The 27057-nt window shown below is 43.5% G+C and overlaps 1 protein-coding gene across 3 annotated transcripts in view; it reads left to right on the top strand.

The window, feature by feature from the left end:
- Nucleotides 1-27057, top strand: part of NAV3 (neuron navigator 3) — a 1112283-nt gene that overhangs the window by 996761 nt on the left and 88465 nt on the right. For all 3 annotated transcript variants that reach the window (XM_085653004.1, XM_085653005.1, XM_085653006.1), the window contains 4 exons: nt 1361-1458; nt 1601-1696; nt 17756-17924; nt 18341-18576. In XM_085653004.1, coding sequence (XP_085509130.1) covers nt 1361-1458; nt 1601-1696; nt 17756-17924; nt 18341-18576 — 599 coding nt within the window. The remainder of the gene's footprint in view (nt 1-1360; nt 1459-1600; nt 1697-17755; nt 17925-18340; nt 18577-27057) is intronic.

Below are 27057 nucleotides of genomic sequence, written 5' to 3'. Positions count from 1 at the left end.
CATACAGCATGGGGCAGTGGGACACCCACTACAGCCATTTGGAACTTTCACTGTGAATGACAATATTTAGTCTGTTCACAAACAGCACATACACACACAAAGTAGTTCCTTTCAGTGCCAGGGACTACTATGGCAATGTGTGTGTGTGTGTGTTTTCTTTAACCAAAACACATAGTTGTGCTTTTAACTAGCTATATTTTTGTTTTTAGGTTGGCGGGAGCCCAGCAGTGCCCCAGCCCGAAAATGTTCCCCAAAAATTAAAAAGCAAGTATTTACAAAGCCAAAAGTCTAGGGCCAATGCCAGACCCCTTGGCTTTGCCAATTCTTGTTATAGTCGGCTCTTTTAAGTCCACTAACTCGGTTGTACTTTTCCTCAATTTAATGTAAATATGTGGAAGTTACAAAAATGGAAACCTGTTAGTGCCATTTTTTTCTTGGATTCGGTACCTAGTGCAGGAAGCATAGAGGAGTCGTATAGGGTAGAACTGTACTCTGGCTATTCAAGGAAAAAGGCTAGATGGAACTTTTGTTGGGTAATGTATACCCCAAAACGGTTTATTAAGTCTTGGGCGCGCCTTGAGACCCTCACGGTGAGTAGAGCGCTTTATAAACTCCTGATTGATTGATTGAATGCATCTAAATTCTGGGGTGGCGGAATAATGCAAGCACCATGTCATGCAAATAATCCTACAACAAAAAAATCAATATGTGTATCTGGATATATTATATATAATAAAGAATATTGGGATGCATGGGTGAAAATATTAGGTGTAGGCATAATTTACATTATTTACTATATGACTCAGTGATGTGACCAGAAGAGTAATTTGAAATTTTGTGCTATTTGGATGGATGCGTGGATACATTTTGCTCTAAGGAATAGCACTAATTGCAATAGAACATGAATAGCAGCCCAACTTGACTCCCAGCATTTAGCGCTTTTTTCTTAGCACAAAATGCACCCTCTTGTCCAAAACGGATGTGAGAATGCGTTGTGCTAAAAAAATAGTGCTGGATTGCAAATGTACAGCAATGGGAGCATTCTCTTAATCACCCTAAATTAATTGTTTCTGTGCTTATTTTCTCCCCAAATTACTCTCAATTATGCAAGTGAATGTCATTGGGAAATCATTGGAAATTCCACATCAATAGGTATCGCGGAATTAATGACATGACTCCGATTACTCCGGTGAAGTTAAAATTACTTCTAGGCATAGAAAAAATAGACAAACAACATGTAAAACAGTCATGCTGACATTTGTGCTCTAGACATGCAGAGTTGGAGCCCACATTGCTTTGAAGATGTTCATCATAGATCTAACCTGAACTAACTTATTGGCATTGCGGCTTTTCCTTCTAGATATTTTACTAGATGATATAAGCGATGGAACGCTACACAAAGAGGGGCGCAGTGTCAGAATTGTGGTCTCCGTAAACAAGGGCTACAGCCGGATGAAGGTAACTCAAATCAGGCTACATGCTTTAATATGTTGTAATATATGTATACATTTTCAGTATAATCTGTAAGATATCGAAGTGATGCCAATGGATAGAGTTCATTAGTATTCTTATATCGCAATATGTGTTTTTCTGATTCAAGGATCCCAAGAGTAGGACTTACTTGATAGGATCCATTGGTGTCAGCGGAAAAACCAAGTGGGATGTTCTTGACGGCGTGATCAGACGCTTATTTAAGGTAAGCTTTATTGGGAAAACTAAAACACTTTGTTTCTAACACGTCATAAGCATTTGTGCAGAAAAACCCAGAGAGTGAGGCTGAATGAACTGCACAAAGATGACAAACCCACATAAAATGTAAGGTCGTGTATATTTTTTATTACGATACTGTACACTTGTGCAGTTCCTAATAATTATTTTTATTCCAAGTTATCTACATTTTCTACGTTTCCTACATTTAAGCACTCATATAGTTTTCTCTTTTAACTGTTATTGGCACCAATAACTCGTGATCATTATGTATGTGAGTGCATAACTTTTGAATTTTTTTCTCATGACTATATTAAGCTTGCTCGTTATGAGTGGCTCACCTTTTGGAGTGTGAACACAACTTTTACCCTCAGAGACTCTTAAGCATGCTAGTGCCTTGGAACCCCTCCTCCACACGTTTACAAAATGTCTACCTGATTGAAAGCGTTTTGAGGTGTGTAATACCACAGACAAATGCTAGAGGTTACTGTCCAGTCAAGAACCAGCACTGGATGCACACATTTTCAATGACATGAACCGTTGCCAGAACTCCCTCTGGAGTAAAGTGTGCGCACTCTACATACCAGGGTGATATATGTTCTTCCGGTGGAATCGTGGACAACGATTGGGCAGTGTTTGAGCTCTGAATACTACCAATGATCAGGAAAGCAAATTGAATTCTCAGCATCTCTGATGCCGTTGTTTGTTTGCTGCCCATCCATTATCAGCCTGCATCATTTTACAACAATGACAATATTGTGGTGAGAAAGGATGGCTCTTGAGGAAGGATGTCTGAGTGTGATCAATTTACCAGTTAATTTTAGCATGGTATTATTCACTCATATCTTTTCAACACCATGGTGTTATCCAAGAACAAACAACTCATGGCTTTGATTTAGTTGACAGGTTTTTATAATTGACTTCTTCCATTCTGAGTTGACCTGTTCTATTTGCATAAGCATTTGATCGTTCACGCTTCGCGGTGGGAGTGTAATTAAGTTTATGTCATTGGTTAGATGTCGACATATAATTCTCAGAAATACGGTCTGACTGAGATGTTTTTTGTAAATATTAGTTAGGGAAAGACATTTATGTCAAAAGATATTCGAACAATGACATTCTGGTACCACCCAATGTCAGTGACTTAAATGAAAAACGGCACAAGTTTTTTTTTTACATTTTATTTTATAGATGCTATACTAGAGTTCTCCACATCTGCTTTAATTTGATTTTAAATTAATTTTCATCGACTGAAATTGGAGGAGTTATGTAAAATAATTCAGCTTTGCAGACTGCGCTTTGAATGGCGTGTGACCAAAATATCTGCTCTGGTCATGTTCTGCATCATGTCTCCTGCCTCTGAACCCACTTCTTACATCTTTGACATTTGCACATGTGCCGCTGTAAAAAAGGTTGTTGCTACTGACCATTCACTCCATGCAGTCCTGCTGTGCTCGTATCCGACAAGTGTGAACTTAGTTGTTGTATCACCTTAGTCCATTAGCAGCAGAGACTAGGTGAACATGTTCTGCACCATGTCTCCTGCCTCTGAACCCACTGCTTACAGGTCTGATATATGCACATGTGCCGCTGGAGACAGGTTGTTGCTACTGACCATTCACTCCATGCAGTCCTGGTGTGCTCATACCCGACGAGTGTGAACTTCGTTCTTAGTATCACCTTAGTCCATTAGCAGCAGAGACTGGATGAAAGATAGGTTGGTGAAAACATCCTGGATTAAGTCACTGTATCCCTGAGCCCACAGCATATGGCTATGAAAAGAAAATTCATAGTGGTCACTAGCCACAGGATGCAGATTGTGCACACAAACTTCATCCCATCATAGTACATTCAAGCCGCCACCCTCAACTTCTGTCCATGCACAGCAGCCAGTGGGACAAGACTTTAACCATATCCTGTTCCTCATCCTTGTACTCTAAAGCCACTGTGTGGGGATTTTGGCTGTGTGCAGCAGGCACTTTGCACTGTGTGTGACATTCCAAAAAACATGCTCCAATCCTCATCTCATCAGTGCAAATTTGGAACTTAGTTTTTTAATTAAATTAATTACTTACTGCCATTTTAACCCCTTCGACGCGCATGACGGAACGGTTCCGTCATGCACGTCGGTTGCGCTGTGCGCATGACGGAACCGTTCCGTCATGGCCCCGCCCGCGCACGGATCCTTCAGCGTGGCGCGGAAATCCGCGCCGCGCTGAAGGGGTTAAAATGATCTTCTTAAAATGGGTACGATTTTGAGTTGTGTTGCTCTCCACTAAGTTCAAATGCTGGAGTTTATTTTGCTTTATTTTATTTTGTTTGCAGCTCTCTAGGGCATATAAATCCACACACTGGGTTTCATTGCTTTCTGCTTTGTGGAAGTAAAGGTTTATGGGATTCCAGACCCCCTCAGACTTTTTATTTGGTTCAACTGTGGAGGTTTCCTAGCTCCTTAAATGTTGAATAGGCAATCATTCAGCGTTCACAGTTCTTTGCTGCAAAAGGAATACTAGGAGTGTTGCAGGGATTTTGTACATAGACAGAACTATGCGCAGGAAACCAGGACCTCAGTTTGTGGTGGTGTACCAAAATACCCACCTTCTTAAAATGGGTACGATTTTGAGTTGTGCTGCTCTCCACTAAGTTCAAATCCTAGAGATTATTTTGCTTTATTTTATTTTGTTCGCAGCTCTGTAGGCAATCATTCAGCTTTCACAGTTCTCTGCTGCAAAAGGAATACTAGGAGTGTTGCACATACACAGAACTATGCGCAGGAAACCAGGACCTGTGTGTAGTTGTGTACCAAAATACCCACCTCAGTGCCCAGAACCCCAATCCGACTAGCTATAGTGTCTCATTTGTTCTCCGTGCTACAGCGAAGCTACCAATGATTAGACATCCTAGAACAGGCTACTCCGTCCCTATCAGGATACGTGGGAACAAGAACACTCTTTAGTTCAAAAACTCGTACTTGTCCACAACATAAATAGTAACAAAGTAAATAGACTCAAGGAATAGTTTAAAATGTTTATTTTAACTAACGTGCTCTATAATGCAGTACACTAGCCAATACTAGCAGCAATATGCATAAGATCAAACAAATCAGCATTGTTACAATTCCATATAGAACAAAAGGGGAAATCATATTATGATGGTGAAAACAGAACTATAGTGCCTTCCCACCCTCCCCTCCGCGTTCAGATGCAGGAATTTACATCTCCGGATAAGCACAGCTCTTCTATCCTGGAAAGCATTTCTCCAACTGAGTTAACATGCATGCAAGGAAATATTAAAAGCACCAGATTTCCAGGTTTGCAGCTGTGTTCAATGTTATGGCTAGGGACGTGAGACTGACCAAAGCAAATCAACAGAGCTCATTGTTTTCCGACCTTGAACACGCTGTACAGACGAGGAGCAGAGTGTTCAACGAAATATGTGAAATACAGACAGTTCTCATGTGAAAGCGAGCAAGCAAAGTGTTTACGAGAAATGTGGCATATGGTAACATGAGCAAAATGGCGGCCAAGCATATACTAACATGCTAACTTAGCAATGTCCGCAGGTGTGTCCATATCTTCACTACAGGAGATGCCATCGGTGCTAATCCTCCTGAATTTGGGTGTGGTAAATAAAAAGAGCACGTGACAGCTGCCCCATTGCAATTATAAAAGGGTCAGCATTCTGCTTTCTCAAATGCTTATGCAGGGGATAATGAACACGATCATTCAATAGTTGCCTTGGAGTTTAAGGGCATCTGGAAGGGAAGCTAAAGTAGGCACTGCCTGGCCCTGCCTCCCCACCTACCTGTGCCCCTCCTCCAAGAAGGCCTGGCCCTATCGGACCCAGCTCCAATGCAGTCCTGAGGCTACTAGCTTTGCTCTCCGGCATTCGTTCTGCCTAATATTCCTCCTTTTTCAGCTCTTTTTTCTTTTCCTCTTAGCTCTCTTTTGCCTCTTTGTCTGCTTTTTATTTATGTCTCGTTTTTGCCTCTGCCCTTTTCTTTTCACTCTTTGCACTCTCATTCAGCTTTTTTGATTCATGCCCCTTTGCCTATTTTCCTCTTACTCTTTGCACTTTCACTCATGTACTGAGCTTTTGCTTTTTTTCCTTTTTGCCTATTTTTCTCACTCTTTGCACTCTCGATCTTGCTCAGCCCTTTTGCTTCTTTGCCTTTTTTTCCGTCCACTCCTGCATACTTTCTCTGCAGTTCTACCTCTCTTCTCTCTGTTTTTGCCTCTTTTCTCTGCTTTTTGCCTCTTGTTCTCAGCCTTTTTACTGTTTTCGCACCATTCCCCCTTCAACCATTCTACCTAATCCGCATGTCTCTACTTTTCTACCATTCCCGCTCCACCCTGAGAACTCCTCTCCCAGCCTCCTCCTACTTCATTGCAGTCACAGCTCAGAATAGCCATTCAGCAGGCACTGTCTGTGCTGTTCTTAGGCTTCCAGACTAGAGCTCCTGGTCTCTCCTGCTTCTCGTCTCTGTCTGGTAGCCTAACTTTTTCACCTCTTTTGCTTTTTCCACTTAGCTCTCTTTTGCCTCTTTAGCAGCTTTCTCTCTCTCTCGTTTTTGCCTCTCACTCTTGCTCAGCTCTTATGCTTTTTGCCTCTTTGCCCGTTTTTCCACTCACTCCTGCATGCTTTTTCTGCTATTCTGCCTGCTTTCTCTTTGTCTCTTTTCTGCCTCCTATTCTCAGTCTTTTCCCCTGCTTTTGGGCTCTGTGGCCTTTCCATCCTTTTTCCTGTGATGCACTCTCATCTGCTTTTCCACCGCTCCCACCACTTACTCTAACCCTTTCCACCCCGCCCAGACACCCCCTTCCTTCTCATACTTAATGCCGACTGCAGTGTGGATGCACTGTTGGCACACCAAGGCAGACCCGGCTAACATGCCAAGGCAAGCCCAGCTGCGCCTACCTGCCCACCACACTCCTGGTCTTTAGCCCACCCACTGACCACACTTTCAAATACTCCTTTGCTACAGCCCTCCAAGCCCTGAAACCAGGATGCACCTTCGCACACAGCTCTCAGACCTCCCTGAACTGCCTCCTCCTCAACACCTGCTCACTCGTCTGAGAGGTCTTTAAAGTGTGGAACCTCCTGCATGATGTCTCAGTGACCTGGTCATTCTCACAGAATTCTGGCTGAGCCTGACATTGGTCCCCTACATCGCCATATTCATCCCTCATGATACAGGGCTGTAAGATAGAATGGAACCTACTGAGCCGGAGGAGGACTAGTCATTATCTTCAAAGAAAGCCTCCACTGCTCCGTCATGTGTGCAAACACCAGTGACTGTCTGGAACACCTAGCTTTTAAACAGCTCCACAGCCATCACACTAACTCAGGACCTTTGTACCCAGCTCTCCAACCATTTCAATATCAGCAACATATACAATCATTTTGACTACCTGCGGGACCCATCTACGATCGCCGCCCTCCTACCTGATGAGATGAGCTCCCCAGACACTGTCATGACCTCATGGCCCATCATCGCCATGGCAGAAACTGCAGTGACCATGCGATCTATTCACTCAAGAGCTCTTTTGTGTGTCTGCCCACACTTCATCTTCACCAAAGAACAGGATCCCATCATTGGCACAGGCTTGCACCTGATACAGAACAACTCCATCAATACACCCACCTTCCCAGATGCTTGGAAACATGCCACAATGCTCCCCCTCTTGATGAAACCCTCAGCAGACACTAAGACAAGACTAACTACCTACCAATCTCCTTGCTACCCTATCCTCCCTAAGTCCTGGAGAAAATCATCCGCAAACAGGTCGACCACCTGAACTACAACAACCACCTTCTCAACCCCACCCAGTCCAGATTCAGGTCCAACACATCACCGAGACTACCTTCATTGCTGGCACAGAGTACACCTGAATAATCATGGACAGAGGAGACACTGCTGCTCTTATCCTACTCGACCTATCTACCACTTTCAACACCCTCTTCCTCATTCAACACCTCCACATAGCCACCATATGAGGGCCTGTTCCCCATTGTGTCTGCTTCTTCCTCACCTGATTCACTCAGTCAGTCAGACTGGCCCTCTAAACCTCAGCCACTGCCAACCTCATCTGTGGAGTACCCCAAGGATTATTTAAGCCTCACACTGTTTATCACCTACATGGCACCACTCGCTAACATCATGTGACCCTGCACAATCAACATCATCTCTTATGCAGACAGCACTAACCACATAATTCCCCTTTCCAACGAAACATCCAACAACTGGACCAACTGCCCCTCATGCATGTTTGAAGTCACCAGCTGGGTAAGGACCCACTGTCTGTAACTTTACAAAGTCAAAGCAGAAGTGATACTCCTCAGCAAGAAAATGTCTACTTGGAATTTATTCCAGTGGCCAGGAAATCTTGGACCAACAGCAGCCTGGCTGTCATTCAAGCCAAGAACCTGGACATAGTGGTGGACAACCAACTCCTGATGGCCAGCCCAATCTACACAATCAACTCATCCTGTTTCTACATCCTAAAGATCCTCAGAAAAATCTTCTGATGACTCCCAATCAACACATGCTCAAATGATGTCTCTCCCTGTGGCATCCTTGGATGGGATCAAGCAGCATGTGAAATCTCTTAATTTAACCTAGTGATTGGATTCGAATGACTCTAGCAGAAAAACTCAACTTTAAGTGTATCCATATATGCTGCTGGCCTTAATTCCATTCACTTACTACATAGACGACTGTCCTTATCCCTATGCTCTCAACCTTGCTAAAGCTAAATGTTCAAAGTTAATAATAGTACTTTGAGGAAAATGTATCTGTCTAAGGTCAACCTGGATGACAATTTACAAATCAAGCAACCATTAGTACTCATTTGACTGTTAGTTGTTTCTCTTACAGCAAGTCAACAATGTAGTCAGTAATACACTACATTATCACAACTTTCTGCCCTGCCTTCTGTTTTCTCCCTTCTTTGTCGAGTAAATATGTGGTAACTGAGATCATTGTCTGTTGAATGGTGCACTGCAAATCCAAGCAACTAAAGCGGCCTAAAATTCTAGGCATTCACTTACTTGAGTCGAGATTCCTAATGCCAGATTGCTAGTTGGTCTAAAAAAATGTAATGATGTCACCCCTACCTTCAAATATCTTCATTGACATAGAGGATCTTGAAGTATTTATAGCCCTTACTACCCCTGACGAGCCGTTCCATATATGAATCAAGGATATCTGCATGCCCCACATAGCAATCTACAAACAAAATTAAAGAAAAACGAATTTCAGGCGTAAAATCAGTCTTTTAGTAATCACTCCGGCCAGACCCTAAACTACTCCTCCCGTAGTTTGTCTAAAATTTTGAGATTGGAAGTTGCTCAGAATGGCAGGCCCAGATACCTGGTATTCATACAATTAAAACTCTATCCGGGCCTGCTCCAACACCAGCAAATTTTGCAAAGCTTGCCATACAATTTGGGCTGGTGGTTTCCGGTGCTCAGCACCGGCACTTAATTGTCAACACTAGGGCTTGTACCTTTCTGTTGCATAGTGGCGCTACTAAAAAGGACTATTAACTGCTGCCCAAGCCATTCTTATAGCTGTGGGGGCCTAGAGGAGGCTGAATTGTCACACTTGCAAAAGTGTGGTGATAAGTAATTGTGTTGGTACTGCCATTGGCCTCCTGACAAGGGACCTGGCACTTTTATTTTTTACAAATTTAAGCACATGTGTAGCTTTAGCCATCATGGGGCCTTCCTAAAAAAATCTGTTTGCACCACTGTTGCTGACAGAAGCCAAACAAATCTGGAAAAAGTGGTAAACTAACAAAAATACTGAAAAAAGCGAGACTTGAAGATTAAATATGATGACCATGGGCCTGATTTGGTACTCGGCCGTCTGTGACGGATATCCCGTCCGTCTTATTACCAGTGTCATTGGATATAGTGCACTTGTAATGAGGCAGATGGGTAGTCTGTCAAGGTTTGTAACAGATTATCCCGTCCGCCTAACTCCACGCCAGGCCCCATGTGTCCAAAATCTTCAGGATAAAAGTTAACTTCGTCATATTTGTGTGATTCTTCTCCTAGTTAAGAGGAAAAATTGTCACATTTTCTTAAATCTTTTTCACGAAAGGGAATGGATCTTTCCCTCGCTCCAGGCGCGTAGCTAGGGGGGGGCGGTGGGGGCGGTCCGCCCCAGGCGGCACTATTTTTAGGGCGGCAGCCGCACGGCACTGGTGGCCCGTTGCGGCGGCCTTTATAATTTATTTGGGGACACTGACACTACTGTTACAGTAGTGTCAGTCAGTGTCCCCAAATAAATTATAAAGGCCGCCGCAACGGGCCACCAGTGCCGCGCGCGCGGCCCTGTTTAAAATGTAAGCGCATGCGCACCGCCCACCACCACCTAGCATAGGCCCGTGACGTCGCAGAACACGAGCTTCTGCAAGGTTGACAGCGATCCGGGCGGAGGTGGTGGCAGGCCGACGGAGCTGCAGGCAGAGAGAAGATAGATACAAAACAAATCTGCGAGTCAAGAAGCGATGTACCGCCCTAGGCTCGAAGCAGTTAATTGTTCGGGGAAGTGGACTACAGGCAGGGCAGAGACCAGAGGACCATCCACGGCACTTTCTGAGAACGCCGGGCGCAAGTAAGTGATTTTAGATGAAGGGGAGAGGATGTGGTCCCTCGGCCGGCCTAAACTATCGCCTTTGGTGCTGGAAACCAGAGTTCGAGCCTCGAGGTCACCACACCAGGTGCTGGCTTCCTGGCAGCGCCGTGTTTTAAAGTTTTATTATGCTTTTGAAGCACCTGCTGCAGCGTTTCTCCCCCCCCCCCCCTCCCCATTCCCCCCAATTACCAGGCCTTACATAAATGTCAAGATAACTCGTGTGATTAATTACCTTCCTGGAGAGAGATCAGCGTTTTGTGAAGTTAAGGTTTTGACTTATGTGAAGTTAGTGCAGAGGGTTAATATTCCTGCTGCAAAGAACGTGTACCAAGTAGATTACAGAGTGCGTATGATGCAAACAGATCAGCAGGTTACTGCTATCAAAAGAGACATCCTTTTGTTACTTGCAATTTATAACTTAAAGTCCTAATATAGTATAGTGAGCTATTAACTTTCATCCTGGAACTGCATACAGACTGCAGAGTATACATTATTAGAACATTAATTAATGTTGCAAAAAGGGTTAATTTGGCTTGAAATCGATTCTTATTATTAAAGAAAACTCCCAACTACGCGGTTTCATTTTCGCCTCGGAGTTTGTGCTTTTCCACACCAAGCACTCTTAAACTATACTGCCTATCAGTATGGATGACATGTGACTCCTACACTTTTAGTCCTTTGGCTTATGTAACATTTCCTATGTCTCTGTGTAATGTGTGTGTGATGCAAAGTGCTCGGACACCCTACACTGGTATGAGTGGCGCTATAACTAATTCAGTGCATCTGAGAGAGTGTGGTTATGGAGACTTGGTCACTGTTAAAGGGTGCTAGCGAGAGATACCTGTGGTGGTGGAGGTGGTCATTGGGGGGCGCCAACAAACGTCGCACAGGGCGCCACCAGCACTTAAGCCGGCCCTGGCTCTAATACCTTCGGGTCGAGTTTGCGCTATATAAATATGCAAAAAAAAAAAAATGTCAAAGTACACAAGTTTTGTGAGTTCTGCTATAAGCACAGTTGCTCCAATGTGCTTCCGTGTTCACACTCCACTGAGTGGGGGTGAAGGAGGGTGTGTTTGTGATATGTTTATAGCTTCTTTAGTTTCTTGAATTAAACTTGCCATGGGTTTATGGTGAGCCTGTGTGTCAGTGTTCAGCTGTGATATCTAGCAAACATATGCATGACGTTACACATTCTGCAGTAAACATGTGGTAGGTGCATAACATCTTGAAATAGTTTTTCACGTGTGATGCACTGGACAGTCCATGAACTGATTGGCTACAGACCGCCACTGTTTCACAGCCTAGCTAATGCATGCAGTAGATGACCCGAGGCCTGGTGATTGCGTGCGAGTGAGCAGGTGATTGTGTGCGAGCAGGTGATTGCTTGGAAGTGAGATCACAGAGAGCCATCACTGGGTCTGATCTGTGGAAGTTCTGCATGCTTTCACAGATACACAGCACCAAGTGACAATGGCTGTCTCTTCAAAGCACTAGCCATAGTCTGTGCCTACCTGCTCCACAGGGTTGTACGTGATTTCATAGAAAAACGGTTAAATGCCACATAAACTGACTGTTGGAAACTTTCGGGATGAACTGCATTTACCATTTCATAGAAACCGATGAATAGATTTAGCATGCTTATTGTTTAAGGTGTAAATCAAACCCTTCAGGATTCATGATTGCAAAAAAAATCACAATATCAACACTTTTGTAAAAATGCCTCGCATTTTACAAAAGTGCCTGTGAAATTTTGATAATGCTTAAACTTTTGCCCTCCCCACCGCCCGCTCGTGAGGTTGGATCACTGCATTTGTAAAATGTTTTAGTGGCGCAGGCCCTGCGTCTTCTGCAGCAAAGCAACTCTTTCTCTCCTCTTCAGCGCGAATATCCAAAATCAGCCTTGCCCCAGCTAATTTAGCAGCAGAAGTAGGCTCCAGCCCCTGAAGGTGGGGCTAATATGTGCGTTCTCTCTCTTTAGTAATATAAAACCTGCGGGACTGTGAAACTGAATAGCTCCTCCGCACTTCTTTCTGGACTGATTAGTTATGTTTCAAAATGTGCACACACTGCACTACGATGCCGAAGGAGTGGGTGGAGGAGTGGTAATACGTCAGCAGCCAGCAAGAAGGCCCAGCAAGTTAAGACCTCTAGTTTTACCTGCAGGTCAGAAGTTTGAATCGCAGTAAAGTGGATCTTAGCCTTTCATCCTTTCAAGGTTGATAACCAGAGCACTCTGTGAGTAATTATAGAATATGTTATTTAATTTGGAAAAAAAATCCAATTTACTTTTATTGTAGTAATGCTTCAGGTACCAATAACTCTTATTTATTTGAAGTTTTTGAAAAGTGCTCTTACAATTGTCCTTTCTCACATTCTCCATGTATCCAAGGCTGACATTCAGTTCTCCAGTGTGCAGCATTGAAGTAACAATTACCATGCAGCACTGTACCCTGCCTTCTCATCACACCTCATTCCACCCTGGCCCACTCCTTCCTGTCCCACCCTATACCACAACTCTACCCTGTCCCATCAAACCAAACCCCCACCATGCCCATCTCACCCCTTTCCTTCACATCTCATTTCTTCCCTCACATCTCACCCCACCCCATCCCATTTGCATCAAATCCTACCTCACCATCTTCTCAATCCATCCCATCTGAACGCTACAAGATCAAACCCCAACGCCACCTACCCTCTCCTCATCTCATCACATCACCTCGCATCATAGCCCATCCCAAAGACCACCCCATCCCTTTTACTTTCCCATCCCCTTTCCCATTGCATTCCATCCCACCATTCTCCCATCTCTTTCCATCCACTTACATTCCATCCATTACACTTCAGTCACCATTGCATCTCCCTTCCCCACCCTCCCTTTTCCCATTTCATCCCATCTTCTCACGCCCCATCTCACTCACCTGATTCCAGGGGCGTAGCTAAGATGGGGGCGGTCTGCCCCAGGCGGCACTATTTTTGGGGTGGCGGTCGCGCAGCACTGGTGGCCCGTTGCGGCGGCCTTTATAATTTATTTGGGGAATCTGACACTACTGTTACAGTAGTGTCAGTGTCCCCAAATAAATTATAAAGGCCACTGCAATGGGCCACCAGTGCCACGCGCGCGGTCCTGTTTGAAGTACGAGCGCGTGCGCACCGCCACCTGCTGCTTGCAACTGCTGCCTGCAGCGTACGCACGCCGCCGCCACCACCTAGCATAGGCCCGTGACGTCGTACGAGCTTCTGCGAGGTTGACTGCACGCTGGGCGGAGGCGTCCGGGTTCATTGTGCGCGCCGCCTGGGGTCTGGTCCGGGTCGGGACACAAAATAGTGCTTTCGCTTCCTGTGGACGGCGCTGTGCAGCGGAGCTTGGGGTGCCTAGGCTTGGGGTCTCCTGGTGCTTGCGAGGACGAGACATTTAAACCTGGAGCACTGTTTGTGGAATGTAGCGTGAGGGGAGCTTCATTCAAACAGGTAAGCCCCGGCGCAGTTCTTGTCTATTAGGTTCCTCTTGTGAGAGAACTGGGGACAGAGACAGGAAACGTTTATCCTTGCACACTTCGTTACTTTTTAATATAATTATGTGAAATGGTGACAGGCTGTCCCCTTACAGCCCTAGATGATGCAGACTTGATACATACAACAGTGTATTCCTGGTGTACCTACATAGAAGTTTGATTCAAACTGTTTGAACGTCAATATTCAAGCTTAATTTGGGAAATTTTATAAAAAAATAATGGAAACACAATTGTAAGCAGCTAAATATAAAAAAAATTGACAAGGACAGTCATTTTGATTTCTTTTGTTTTTTTAAGTGGAACGGTCTCTTAAAGCTTCGCTAATTCACACACAGCATAGGGACAGTATGGACAGCTGGTATGCAACGTTTCCAAACACACAGAGCATTGTTTAGCATGTGTAGCAGCAGTTCTGTTATGTTGACCTGCCAGATATGGTTCAGAGATAGCCAATTACTTGGCCTCGGCACTTTATGCAGACATTGTGATTCATCCATCAGAGGTTTTCCAGTAGAGGAACTGAATCACATTAATGTGGGTGGCTGGCTTGGAAGACATTGGTTATCCTCATAGAGCTGTTCTATAAAGGGAGTTGGGGGGGGGAGGAGAGACTCTTGACACTTTCCAGCCTAACCTGTGTTAATGTTGAGTGTGTTTGGGGGTTCTGCATGGTGGTTCACAGTGGAGGTTAGGGCCTTGAATCCTTCCCCCTAATTAGTGTCAGCTATGGTAGTGTTGTTTGAAAGTAATGCCATGTGCCCTTCTACATGACACAGGTGGTTGATGAAAGAGTCATTCTAGTGCAATATTTGTGGATTTTATGTTTCTCCTTTGGTATGCATTGTTCCTCATCTAGGTTCAAATTCAAACATTCCACCCTAGGTTCTTATTTGCCTGCATCCTTGTAGTTGGAACTGGCCTGTCTCTTGCTTTCAATGTCTCTGTTGTCTTGTTCTAGCCTTCCTTTTCTACTCTGCCTGATGTTTCCCAGCCTAAAGCTGCTCAATATTAAGGTCTCTCTGTCTCCAAGGCCTATCTATTGCGTCTCCCGGTTCCTTTGTTTTACCTGTCCCACTAAAGTATGAGAGGCTCTCTTTCTCCAAACGCCATCCTGAAAGCATTAGTTCCCGAACCCCTCTTGTTCACTGGTTCTCTGTTCCCTAGTTGCTTAGACACCGTGCAGACAGATTGTCAGAAGGACAATCACCTATTCAGGGATAGCTCAGCTGCTATTAAGGCATAGCTTTGCTCCCTGTAACTTGTTTGGGAATGCTCTGTTGTCTGGTGAGAGTAGCTCTGCTGACAAAAAACTTAAAGGATAGATTTGCTGTTTGTACTGAGTAAGAAATTAACCAGAAGAGCAAGGGATTGATCAGATGAATGGTACTAATCAGCTGCCTTTGACATGTGATGATAGCTGTGGTCACTGTGGCACGTAAGTAGTACTTTTGCTATCTGTGACATATGAGTGATACTTGTACTATAAGCGCTGAGTGTGGAATAAGTCTTCATCTGAGCTAGTGGTGGCTGTGCTGTTAGCGCCAGTTAGACATGTGGGCTATTGCACCTGTCTCTGGGTAAATGTCAGTCTGTACCCTGCCCTTATGTTGATGTCTTCTTGTAATTCTCCTCAGGAAACAGCAGGGATAAACTGACCTCTCTGCTTCCATTCTCTCATTGATACATTTACCTGCGAGCACAGGCAAGCCTTTCTACTCTCTCTTCCTAAATAATGCATTCATCTGTAGAGCCTAGAGTTCTAGAGAGAGTTGAATGTTGTGTGAGCTATTTACCTTAAGCATTTTGGCTTGTGAGAGGAAAGGAACACAAAAGATTGAGATACAAGAGAAGAACCTGGTATTCTCTGATCCCAGGGCACCAGGGCCTAGGTTACGAGAGCTCCAGTTGTGATCGCAGGTTGCCAGTGTGATTGCTCCAGTTAGTCAGCAGTTGTCTAGGCGCATCCAGGTCTGTGTCCACTAAGGTTATGAACCTTTTGAAATGCGTAAGGGATCTGATGAAGGGCTTTATTCCTGGATGTCTGTGAGTAGAGCGATACCAGTAGTAGCAAGCTACTACTGTCCAATGATTGAGCCGTGGACATTTTGAAACACACATGCGTAAAAGCACACATAACTTACTTCATATCCGGACTTCTTTTAAGTGGTTATTTTTCTCCAGACCTTGGTTCTGCCATGCCTACATTCGGGTCTGGGAGGCAGCTGAAGACGTGTGTTACAGGGACGTGTGTTACACAGCCTTGGCGTTCCATACTAGACACGTTATTATGATTTTACTGTTTTTGCAGACTTTTAACAATGTTGGTTACCATGAAAGTAATGTGAAAACAAAATTGCAGAAAAATGTAATGTTTCTTGTTTCTTCTGATTATTCACGGAGTCCCTGGATAGGGTTGAACATATTCCCATGGCCCCTACAGCTGTGTTTAAGGATTGTGATGACAATGTGTCTCCACTCCCTATATTTTAGCTTTGGGCCCCCTGGGTAGGCTGTGCACCATGTGTGTGCTGAGGTTGCTCTTAAGGAGAGATGCACTATTACAAGCTGGCTTTGGGTCCCAGGGAGTTGGTTGCTGCTTCTTAGAAGTAATGACAGGGCGTGATCCCTGGTTGTTGCCATTGGGCCACCAGAGCGGGCTTTGTATCTGGTCTGTGTTGGCAAGGTTGTGGAGCTGACTGACCCCTTTGTGCTGAGTTTAGTTCTAAGGGCACACAGTGAGTCATTCCCTGTGAATAATTAATTTGCTGTTTTTGAAAGATAAAGAATTACAGGCTTCGACACTGTTAAGTTGGCTCTGGGTCCTCAGAGCACATCACGTTTGTGCACGTCCCCACTGCTTTAATGGGGGGGACCATGATGTTTGGTCATTTATTGTCAGCTGTAAATGACGGATCCCCGAACAGTGTCATGTATGTGCATGTTTACATTGTGCTGAGGTGATTACCAGGTAATCGTTCACGCAGCTTTCTGATAGATGTCGCATGTGGTTTTTCTGAGTCCCCAGATAGATCATGCAGTCTGTGTGTCCTCCTTTGTACTGCCGGTCACTGGTGTATTCAGCTGTGTAGCCCTGGACCGTGTCATGTATGTGCATGTAACTTGCATGATCGAGGTAACTATTAGCGGCGATGCTACGTGTCTCTCGGACCTCTTTCAAGTGCGTGCTGTCCTTTCTCCCCCCCCACCCCCCCCCCCCCCCCCCCACCGGGGCGGCAATCTGAGGGATAGCCCCGGGCGCCACAAGCTCTAGCTACGCCACTGCCTCGCTCATAGCAAGCGACATTTTTCGCAAGCATTCTTGTTAGGAGTCAGGCGCACAACGCCCATTGGACTCAAAGGGCTCCACCGTCCCCCCCCCCCCCCCCCCCACCCCGCCGTGTGTGGCAGCCCGGGATGAGACAGCTTCCCGGGCACCCACACAGCCGCACCCGAGTACTTCACAGGTCTTTAAAAGACCTTTTGCTTGTTAAAGAGGCTTTGATGGTTTTCACCCCTGCATAGAGCCCCTGCAGCTCCACTCTGCCTTTTGCTTGAAGAATTAGCCCCCCCCCCCTCTCCCCCCTCCGAAATTTGACTCTAGTTGCGCCTCTGTTAGGAGTGCATATACTTGTACCGTGTCCTCGGATACCGTTGAATTCGGATGCGTCACAGCGCGCTCCTTCATATTAGCAGTGGAATTAGTCATGTTGGTGTTCTGACATATTTAAATGTACCTCGTTATCTTAATGGCTTCCGCTGAACGCTGCATGCATTACAGGGGCCGTTACTATTATTTATATTGGTGCTAATTCGAGACAAACTTAAATGTTTTTCAGTTTCATGCATTGCTCTCATTCACTCTAAACGACGCATTTATTTTCTTGTGCTTTAGGAATACATTTTTCGAGTGGATCCGGTTTCAAATCTGGGATTAAACTCGGACTCCATTGTAAATTATTGTATAGGGGATATAATGCGGGCCCACAATATAGAAGTGCCTGAATTTCTGCCGTGTGGATATTTGGTTGGAGATAATAACGTCATCACTGTGAACCTCAAAGGTAAGTAGAAGTGTTTTTTTTTAAAAAAAAAATCAGTTGAACACTATTTAATTAAATTATATTCTTAAAGGGGTAGTGTACATTAGAACACATATTCATTTCAGTCATATATTAATGTATTTAATTTTAAAACTTCAAGGGAAGTTGAGGGAAATATGTTGGGTAGGCCCTAAGAAGAAGTTCACCATAACTTGTAAAACTTCTGATGAATGGATGGCGTAAAAGTTGTGCTCCTAAATCTGGAATGTTAATTATCAACAAAACTATAGATTACTGTTATTATTTGTTAAATGACATTATTTATGAGTTCAGTAATGACATGTAAATGTACCATCAATACCTATTTAAACCCTGTTCTCTATTTGAGCCATATATCATGTTTGCCTATCTGTGCCACCTGTTTGTGTTTGTTTCAGGAGTGGAAGATAACAGTTTGGACAGCTTTGTCTTCGATACCCTAATCCCCAAACCAATCACACAGCGTTACTTTAATCTGCTAATGGAGCACCGTAGAATTATCCTTTCAGGGCCCAGTGGTACTGGAAAGACCTATTTAGCCAACAGACTAGCCGAGTATGTGATAAATAAATGTGGTAAGAGGAAAAAGGAGGATGCAATTACCACATTTAATGTCGACCACAAATCAAGCAAGGTACGTAAAGCGGTCAAACAAACATGTTGTTTTCAGTGTTAGGATGGCGAAATTATTTAAACCCCAGGCATCGATCATGTTCGCTGTCTGATTTTTTTAATTTCCATTTGTGATGAGAAATGTGGCCTCATATTTAGCACTGCGCGGCAATTTAATACATGTATAGTGAAACTAAAAACGAACCCATCTCAGTATCCCTGCTAGCCAATCGATTTTTGAAAATGTGACTTTGGATGTAGGTGTTAAGGTCCGCTCTAGAGACTCGTTGAGTTAGATCGTCAACCTCTTGCAATAAAAAAATCACAAATATATAATGCATAGAAATATTAATATATGGAGGGGCTTTGTGTTAGCTCTCTTCATCGGTCTGGTCACCTGCCATCCATGGTTTGCTTCTGCCCACCATAGATGATATTGTATATTGGGGGAGTGGAGTCAGCCCAATTCAGCAACTGGTTTTATGCTCCGTGATGTTAATTTTCCTGATCAAATGTGCACATCAAGCTTGAAATAAATGCTGTCCAGTATTTTAAGTTGCAAGTACTTTTTCCCCATTCTGCATCCTTTGTTTTTGTAGTCATCCCGTGTGTTTAAAATGTGTCTTCGGGTTACAGCAATTTAAATTAAATAGTACATTTTCTTTGCACCAGCAAGAATCATACTTTCTGGTAATGTGCATTAAAACTAGAAAATGCATTGCCATAGCTGTCCAGAGTGCACCCACCTCCTGTACTGCACACATACTGTTGTATTTAACTTATATGTGATCGTTATTTTTTATATGAGCACAAAAACATGTTTTCAAAATAGTTTTTCTAACTATATTGACAATAACATATTGTGACTAAGTCACCAGGGTCTACAATTCTTTCTTGACAAGTAAAATGTAAAAAACTTTGACTGAAGGCTGACTGAGTTCACAGCGAATTATTGTTTTAAGATATAACCAATTTTCTCATGGGTTTATTAGGCATTTTGGGCCTTTCTCTACTCTTGTTAATGATGGTGTCTTCGATACCCACTACTCTTTTAGTAATAACCTATGCATTTCCTGAATAGTGCAATTCGGAGCAAAGTACAGCGATGTAATTGAGCAACCCCAATAACAACAGTTGTTTCCAAACTGGAGAGGATGTAACATATTTGTGCCCCAATCTAAACTCCTATGGTCCCAAGCCTATGGCAGTTTATCACATGAAAGAAAAGAGGATCTCTTTGAGAATCTTGCAGGAATTTGTTTGTATTTTGTGGAGATTTTATACAAGGTTACTGATTTGTTTCACCAGTCAGATTTTTGTAGAAGGCAATACTTTGCAGTCCTTCATTTGCTGATATGAGCACTAACTTCCCTTGCATCCTCGACATACGTTTCTCATGTCTTGACCGTCCAGAGTTTTCCCAGTGTTTGTCTTGCTCTCTATGTTCCCTTCCCACAGCGCCTTCAAAGATCTCCCTTTTTAGACATATACCTTTTTCCCCCTCCCCATTCTTCCTTTTCTCTCTCCCTACTGATGGACAGGCACACACAGTGATACAGAACGTGGAAGGAAGCAGAGGGGAGCACAGAGAAAGTGAGCAGCGTGGCACCGGTGCAGTATCAGCCTGATCTGTGGCTCGGTTCGCCCCCCCTCCCCTTGTCATTGGTGGAAGATTGACCCTGCCTTGGTTGCCTTCCGGACTGTCGAGGTCTCCCCACACTGGTCTGCTCCAGTCTGCATCACCACATCACAACAGCAGCAAACTAAATATCGGTTTGCTAGGCTCTGGGTCATTGGAGGTAAACAGCACCTCCTCACCCCCCTCCACACCTGAGTGCCTTGAACTGATTTTGAACTCACAGCTCACACAGAGCTTCGACTTTCCAGTCCCAAACTCGGCTGCAGTGAAACCACACAGGGGTCACAGAGTTAGTAGCAGATGCTGCAAGCCCCCAGCAACCTTCAGCAGCGCAGACAGCTGACAAAACAGACCGAAGGTGAGGTGGGGTGGTTGCAGGTCATGCAGCTGAGGAAGGCATGTCGCAGCACATGGGTGAGGCAACATGAGGATTGAGTCCTGGCAACGCAGACAAGGCCCGGTTAGGGTCCGGTGCATCTTGCGTCTCAGACAACCCCCCCCCCACCCATTCTCCTTTGCGTATGCAACAGGTCAGAGCAGACCAAAGCTGGAGCCCCACCCCTTCTTTCCACTGCATCCTAAGGATAAGGACCATAAGGCGCACAAGGATTCATGCAATTTAATCTAACAGAAACCTTAAGCTTAAATCGAACAGTGTAATATATATCGCAGTACTGTAAATCACACAGGAAGTACCCCTCCCCCGAGATCGTGCTTGTACCTGCTCCAACAGCCATGCAATCCTGTAAGGGTGAAGCGGGCAACTGTGGAGTGGAAAGTCAGAGTTACTGTATACCAAGGACCTGGAGTTGGAGGTGGAATTGGAGGATCCGCTAAACTAACTCACTGGGATTGAGTTCGCCTGCAGCCCTTTTATCTCCTGTCAAAAAAAAAAGAAACTGTACGGTAGTCCAGCCAAACCAACTCCGAAATTAAATTGGGCTGCCACACTCAAGCAGCATGAAAACAAAGGAGCAAAGGTTAGTCAACAGCCCAGAGGCTGATGTTTCTCCATCAAATTCCCAGGAGAAAAACAAAGGGTCCCCAGGGAAGGTCAATGCATCAAATGACAGGAAAGTCCCTGCAATAAAAATGTAGCAAAAAAAAAGACGGCCTGCTTTACGGGGGGTGTCACAGTCCTCAGGCAAATTCAGCGTTCAATGAAGGGTGCGCAGAAGAGGTATCTCAATCACCCAAATTCATGGAGATCGCCACCCAGATAATCTGTGCCTCGTCTGAAGGCCTCCAGACCTACCTAATTTACCCAACATATATTCAGAGATGAACTTATTTGTTTGCAAGTTTGAGGTATCTGAACAAGCCCTAGGCTCCAGCACTTTCAGAAGCCATTACGCAAGCCTGGATTAACTCAATGGATGACCTAGACTTCTTTAACCCCTTCGCCGCGGCGCGAATTCCACCGCGGCGCTGGGGGGTTTTCGGTGAGCGCGGCGCCGCTGTGCTCATGACGGAACCACGCCGTCATGAGTCACGGGCGAGCTGTGCTCATGACGGAGTGGTTCCGTCACGGCGCCGCCCACTTACGTTAAACGCCCGCACAGGCGGGGAAAAGGTGCCGCGTGGGCGGAGCGGCTGCCAACGGCCGCAGCATGACAGAACCACTCCGTCATGAGCACAACGCGACCGTGGCTCATGACGGAGTGGTTCCGTCATGAGCAGGGAAGGGGTTAACAAACTTAATATTTCAACACAATATCAGCAATCGCCACATAAAGAAAGAAAGGGCTAATGGAGTAACCCTCTGCCGCTTCACCACTAACAGCAAAAAGGCAAAAGCAAAATGTACAAGCAAAACCCACAATAGTCCTATCCATTCAAATGGATTTGGACACAGAGAAAGAAGTCACTCCAAGCTATCCAGTACTCATTGCAATGAATGCCATAGCCAGTACACTAGTAAAAATCTCTGATTCCTTGATGCCACAATCCTCCAAAATGAATCATCAGATATTACTAATCAAAGAGATGACGTAAAACATCAAAGATCTAAAAATTAAGAAAAGAGAATCTATACATTGCTTCTCTAGAGTCCTTGGTGGAGAAAGTAAAGCAGTGTCTGCAAATAGAGGACATAATTGATACCTTGCAACTGCTAACCTATAAACTGAAGATTCTAATGAAGGTGGTATAACAGAACTTCCTTTGAAAAAGTATGGAAGAATGAACAGAAAACAAATGGCGTAAATCTACCATAGAACTAAATATAGCCCACCCACGAGGGGAAGAAGAGAATTGCTATATACTCCTGGATATTTCGGAAGGTATCTCTGAAATTGTGAAATCGCTACATGCCCCGCAACAATGATAATGTGGGCTGCACCTAATGAGGCATAATTCCTCTCTCTCTGTGGGGAATGAAGAGATACTGGGGTAGCAGGAATTAAGAGATAATGGGGTAGCAAAATAAAAAGACATAGAACAACTATGGGAAAAGTGGTCCATTACCAAAGTTTGATTTCCAACACCTCTACACATCGAAAGGCACATTCAATGTTCTAAATAGACATAACACATTAGGAATATTGCAGTGAGCTGCAAAACAAAACCTCAGATGATATCTTAAGCTTCCAGTTTAAATAGGATAGAAAAATAGCAAGGAATTTACCAGAACAAGTTGGGTATCAGAAGAAAATTCTAAGAAAAGGCATAAAAATGGAAGGACACAGTAAAATCATGAAGCAGACTGCGGCAATAAAATATCAGCATTTCCTAAAAAACACCCACAACCAACAAGCGGGGCATGCAAGACAAACGCATCTGGCAACCTTTAAAGGACCAGATGCAATTACCTAAAATGAAGTCTGCAACCTGAAGGTTATTATTGTATAGAATCCTCAAAACTCAAGACAGTTTAGTCTATTGGTCCACCCGAATGCAGGAGAAAGTCAACCACAATATTCCTGACAAGACAGGGGGCTACAAGTTGACCAGTGAAATCCCCCTGGCAATCTGCTCCTGGAACATCCTAGGATGAGATAGTCAGTGTAACGAGAGCAATGAGAACCTGGTCTCTTTCTTTAACAATTATCAAATAATCTGTTGACGGGACACCTGGAACATTTCTGAAATTGCGCTCCACAATTTCATCAATATAGATGTTCCAGCAACTAAGTTTAAAGGCGAAACCTAGTGGAGGCCTCTCAACACTTTTAAAAACAGAGGTAGTTTTAAGTACCTTTCAGATCATCATAAATGCAGGAAATGTACTGGCCATCAGAGTGATATATAACATGGGTATACGGGTTTGTGTGATGAATGTCTACATCCCACCATCCTTCAACGGTGAGAGGAACAGGTTATATGCCTTATTGTATCAGGTCGAAACCGTGATAACTCAAATAAAAACTTCACAGTCTTATTAACGTCTGACTTCAATATGAAAAGCATACAGTAGAAGAGCCTTACCCTAATCACGTCTTTAAAATTTAATCTACAATGTTTGAGAAGAGAAAAAAGAAACAGTCAATAAAGCTAATCTGTGCTACCATTGCAAGGGTTGTGACAATTGAAGGGCAGATTCGTTAAGGGCCAACCAATGCAGGTAACTTTAGACCAAGGGGACCTAAACTCAACAAATGATTATACATTTGTAACTTTAGCGAGCTTTCCGGAATTAAAAGACTTCTACATGATACAGAGAACGGAAAGTTACCATAACCCTCACCACATATTATGCAATCATATAGGAGAGATCATTTGGAATAGACGAGCTGCTGGTGCACTAACAGCAATAAAAGCCAGAAATAAGATCAAATGGTTCTGTTCCCTGGATAAAAATGTACTGGAATTATGGAGTCAACCGTTTACTGATCACATGACAGAAGCTGTTGAATCGTCGATGACTAGTCAGGTTTGGGATCTTCAAAAGTGCACTAATCTGTTAAGAAACATATTTGACTTTTTATCATCCAAAACTAAAAGCCATCCCTCTCTAAAGAATCAGCTAAATGTATCCCTGATTAGAATCTGTAAAGTAAAAACAATTTGGGAGAAAACGAAGAGTATTATACAAGACGGCTTTGTTGCTGGACAACTCCCAAGCTATAATGCAAGTAAAAGAATGGCAGATTGCAAGAAATCTATACTGTCGAGAAAATATCAAGATTCTCTATGGGTTGAACTGCACAATTCAATCACACAAAAAATTGAAAGAAATTCTTGGAGCTAGTCTGTCTTAGGAACTAAGTCAACCAGATCAGGGGCAGACTATTGTATTCCTATGCAGTTTGGAAGGAACATCTGGAATGTATTTACAGGGGTCGTACAACAAATATTTCCACGGATAACATCATCTCAGGACAAGAAAGATATGTCATATTGCCTCAGGAGGCTAAAAGGCTTATATCCGCATTCAATAACTTGAGAGCCCCGGGCCCAAACAGCCTCTCTAAAGTAACCATGAGGAAAGACTCGGCTGCTGGAGTATGCAAGTAGCCGCTATAATCAATTCACTGCCCCATGCAGGGCACATTTTGGCATCATGGAATGGTTCTATCATACATCCACTTAACAAGCATGCCGCCAAACATTCTCTGAAAAGCTAAAGGGTTATTTGCATGGTTTATCAACATTTAAACAGATTAATAAGAGTGAACAGTGCCAAATTATGGGCAAAACTAGAGGCTTGGATAATTGAGAATAGCCTCCTAAAACTGATAATGGATTTAAATAGTGATAAATTGGTGAGAGTGAAACTCTTCCACGATAAAGGAATGTCCCCGACAATCTACTCCCACAGTGGGCTAAAACAAGGTTCTATCCTAGCCCCACTGCTGTTCAATTTACATATCTCTAATCTACTGAAGGGCCTGCAGGAGTTAAGGGCGATTTCCATAAACTATGAGACACCAAAATGCAATATATGGCTTACCCTGATGATATTGCTATGTTCTAAACTACACAGATTGGGCTCCATAACCAGCTGACCTGCTTACATGCATACAGTTTAGGAAACGATTTACAGATCAATATAAGGAGAAGCTCCTAGTCCGTCAAAGTCCGGAATTTGACTGACTAGGAGCTTTTCCTTCATTCCGAGTCGAACGAACTCTATAAGATTCCATTGGTGGATTAATTCTACATATTGCAGCAATACCACTGCTGTTTTGAATTTAATTTTGCAAAGGGTTTGGACACCCCCGTGGACAGTCCATTCAGTTGGATGCCCTGAGTGTGACACTCCACAATTCCTTGCGGACTACCCACCGATGGGAGTAGTGATCTGGCTTGCCAACCCCTGGCGCCAGGATTAGGTTGCCTCATATATTCCCTCTGTCCTGAAGCGGAGATTTTAAATTGCCCTCTACGCAATAAGCAGGGTTGAAACGTCGACACATACCCCCAACTAAGGGCCTGTACTACATCATATCACCCAGCCATATTACCTGAAGATGCATTTCTGCACCTACAAAAAGACGAAAAAATGAAGTAAAAAATTGTGTTGTGGGCAGGCCTAACCACACTGGTTAGTGTTGTACCTATTAACCAGTGTTGATTTCAAACTGTTGAAACTACCTTTACGTTGAACAGCCTTTATTCTGTAATCTCCCCCTCCTTTTTCCATTTTTACCTTGAACACGAGCATCTCTTCTCTCTGCACTTTTTCCCTTGAGCAACCCTTTATCTCGAATATATGTGGTAATGTCTTTACTTTCGTCTTGCATTTTTCAAAAAATATAAAAAACTAAGATTTGTACCTGAAACATTGTGGGTGTGTTCTTCTCCTTTTCCTATTGGTGCGTATTAATGAATTATTCTGTTTTTGATACTTATTAATTACAAGTTGCTGAACTTTGAGGAGCCCAAACTCAAGAAATCCTCCCTCCTTTGCGTTGTTCTAAATCAGTCTGGGACCATTTGTTTTTCATAAAATGCTATACCCAGGTCCTTTGAAATTAAATTGGGTTTCCCCATTAGTTTGTAATGGGTACAATGAGACGAGGACAAAGATCGCTGAGGACGATTTAATTTGTAGAACAAAATAAGGTCTTTACTTTTTTTTATGAAGGATTTTATAACGTTTCACATAATGTGAATGGTTTTAAATAACTGGAACAATAAACATCTCTTATTACTCTCATTTTTAAAGCAGGATTACACTTGTGTTTATTTAGCTAGTCAATTTCCACTTTTTGGGAAGAGGGGGATTGTGGATAATCTGAAGAAAATGGATTGATCCTCAACAACAGTTGCACTGGATATGCTCTCAGACATTTTGACCACTGCTGAGAATAGCATTGTGTCATCTATGCCTACTTTACTGTTAATGGCTTTGGTGGTAGAAGATGAAGGCCTCAACAAAAACTTGTGCCTTACATGTTAATTAAAGTTACTCCAACTCTTAGACTATGAAGTTGCCCAAAGCAGTGTTTAGTCCATTTTGTCAAAAAGTGCTTTAATTTATTTTTATAAATGCAACCTTACTAACAAAAGGCCCCTAAGAAGCTCTAATGATCATACTTACTGAGTGAAACACACATTGGCCATATCAAATTTGAACTAGTCCTAAAGGTTTAAATCCCCCACCTACATTTCTGTTGATAATTCACATGCTATTAGTTGGCCTAGATGATTGGAATCCATTGATCTAAGTATAAATATGGAAATAAAAACATTGACCTGCAACCAATTTACTAAAGAGAAAATACATAAGAAAAGCAGGATTGTTGAATTCCAAATTACATTGTGTAAGGATGTAAATTATTAATAAGGGCCACCACTAGCCACTACAATTAAGTCATTAACCTCATAGTTCCAGGCAAAGGATTAAATAATTCTAACCTGGCATCTATGGCACAGAGCAGAAAGACTCAACTCAGTGAAAATGTGCAAAGCATTTAGAAG

The sequence above is a fragment of the Triturus cristatus genome, chromosome 4_1 (genome assembly GCF_964204655.1).
Source record: "Triturus cristatus chromosome 4_1, aTriCri1.1, whole genome shotgun sequence".
Classification (NCBI taxonomy): domain Eukaryota; kingdom Metazoa; phylum Chordata; class Amphibia; order Caudata; family Salamandridae; genus Triturus; species Triturus cristatus.
This window is presented reverse-complemented; position numbering and strand designations above follow the sequence as displayed.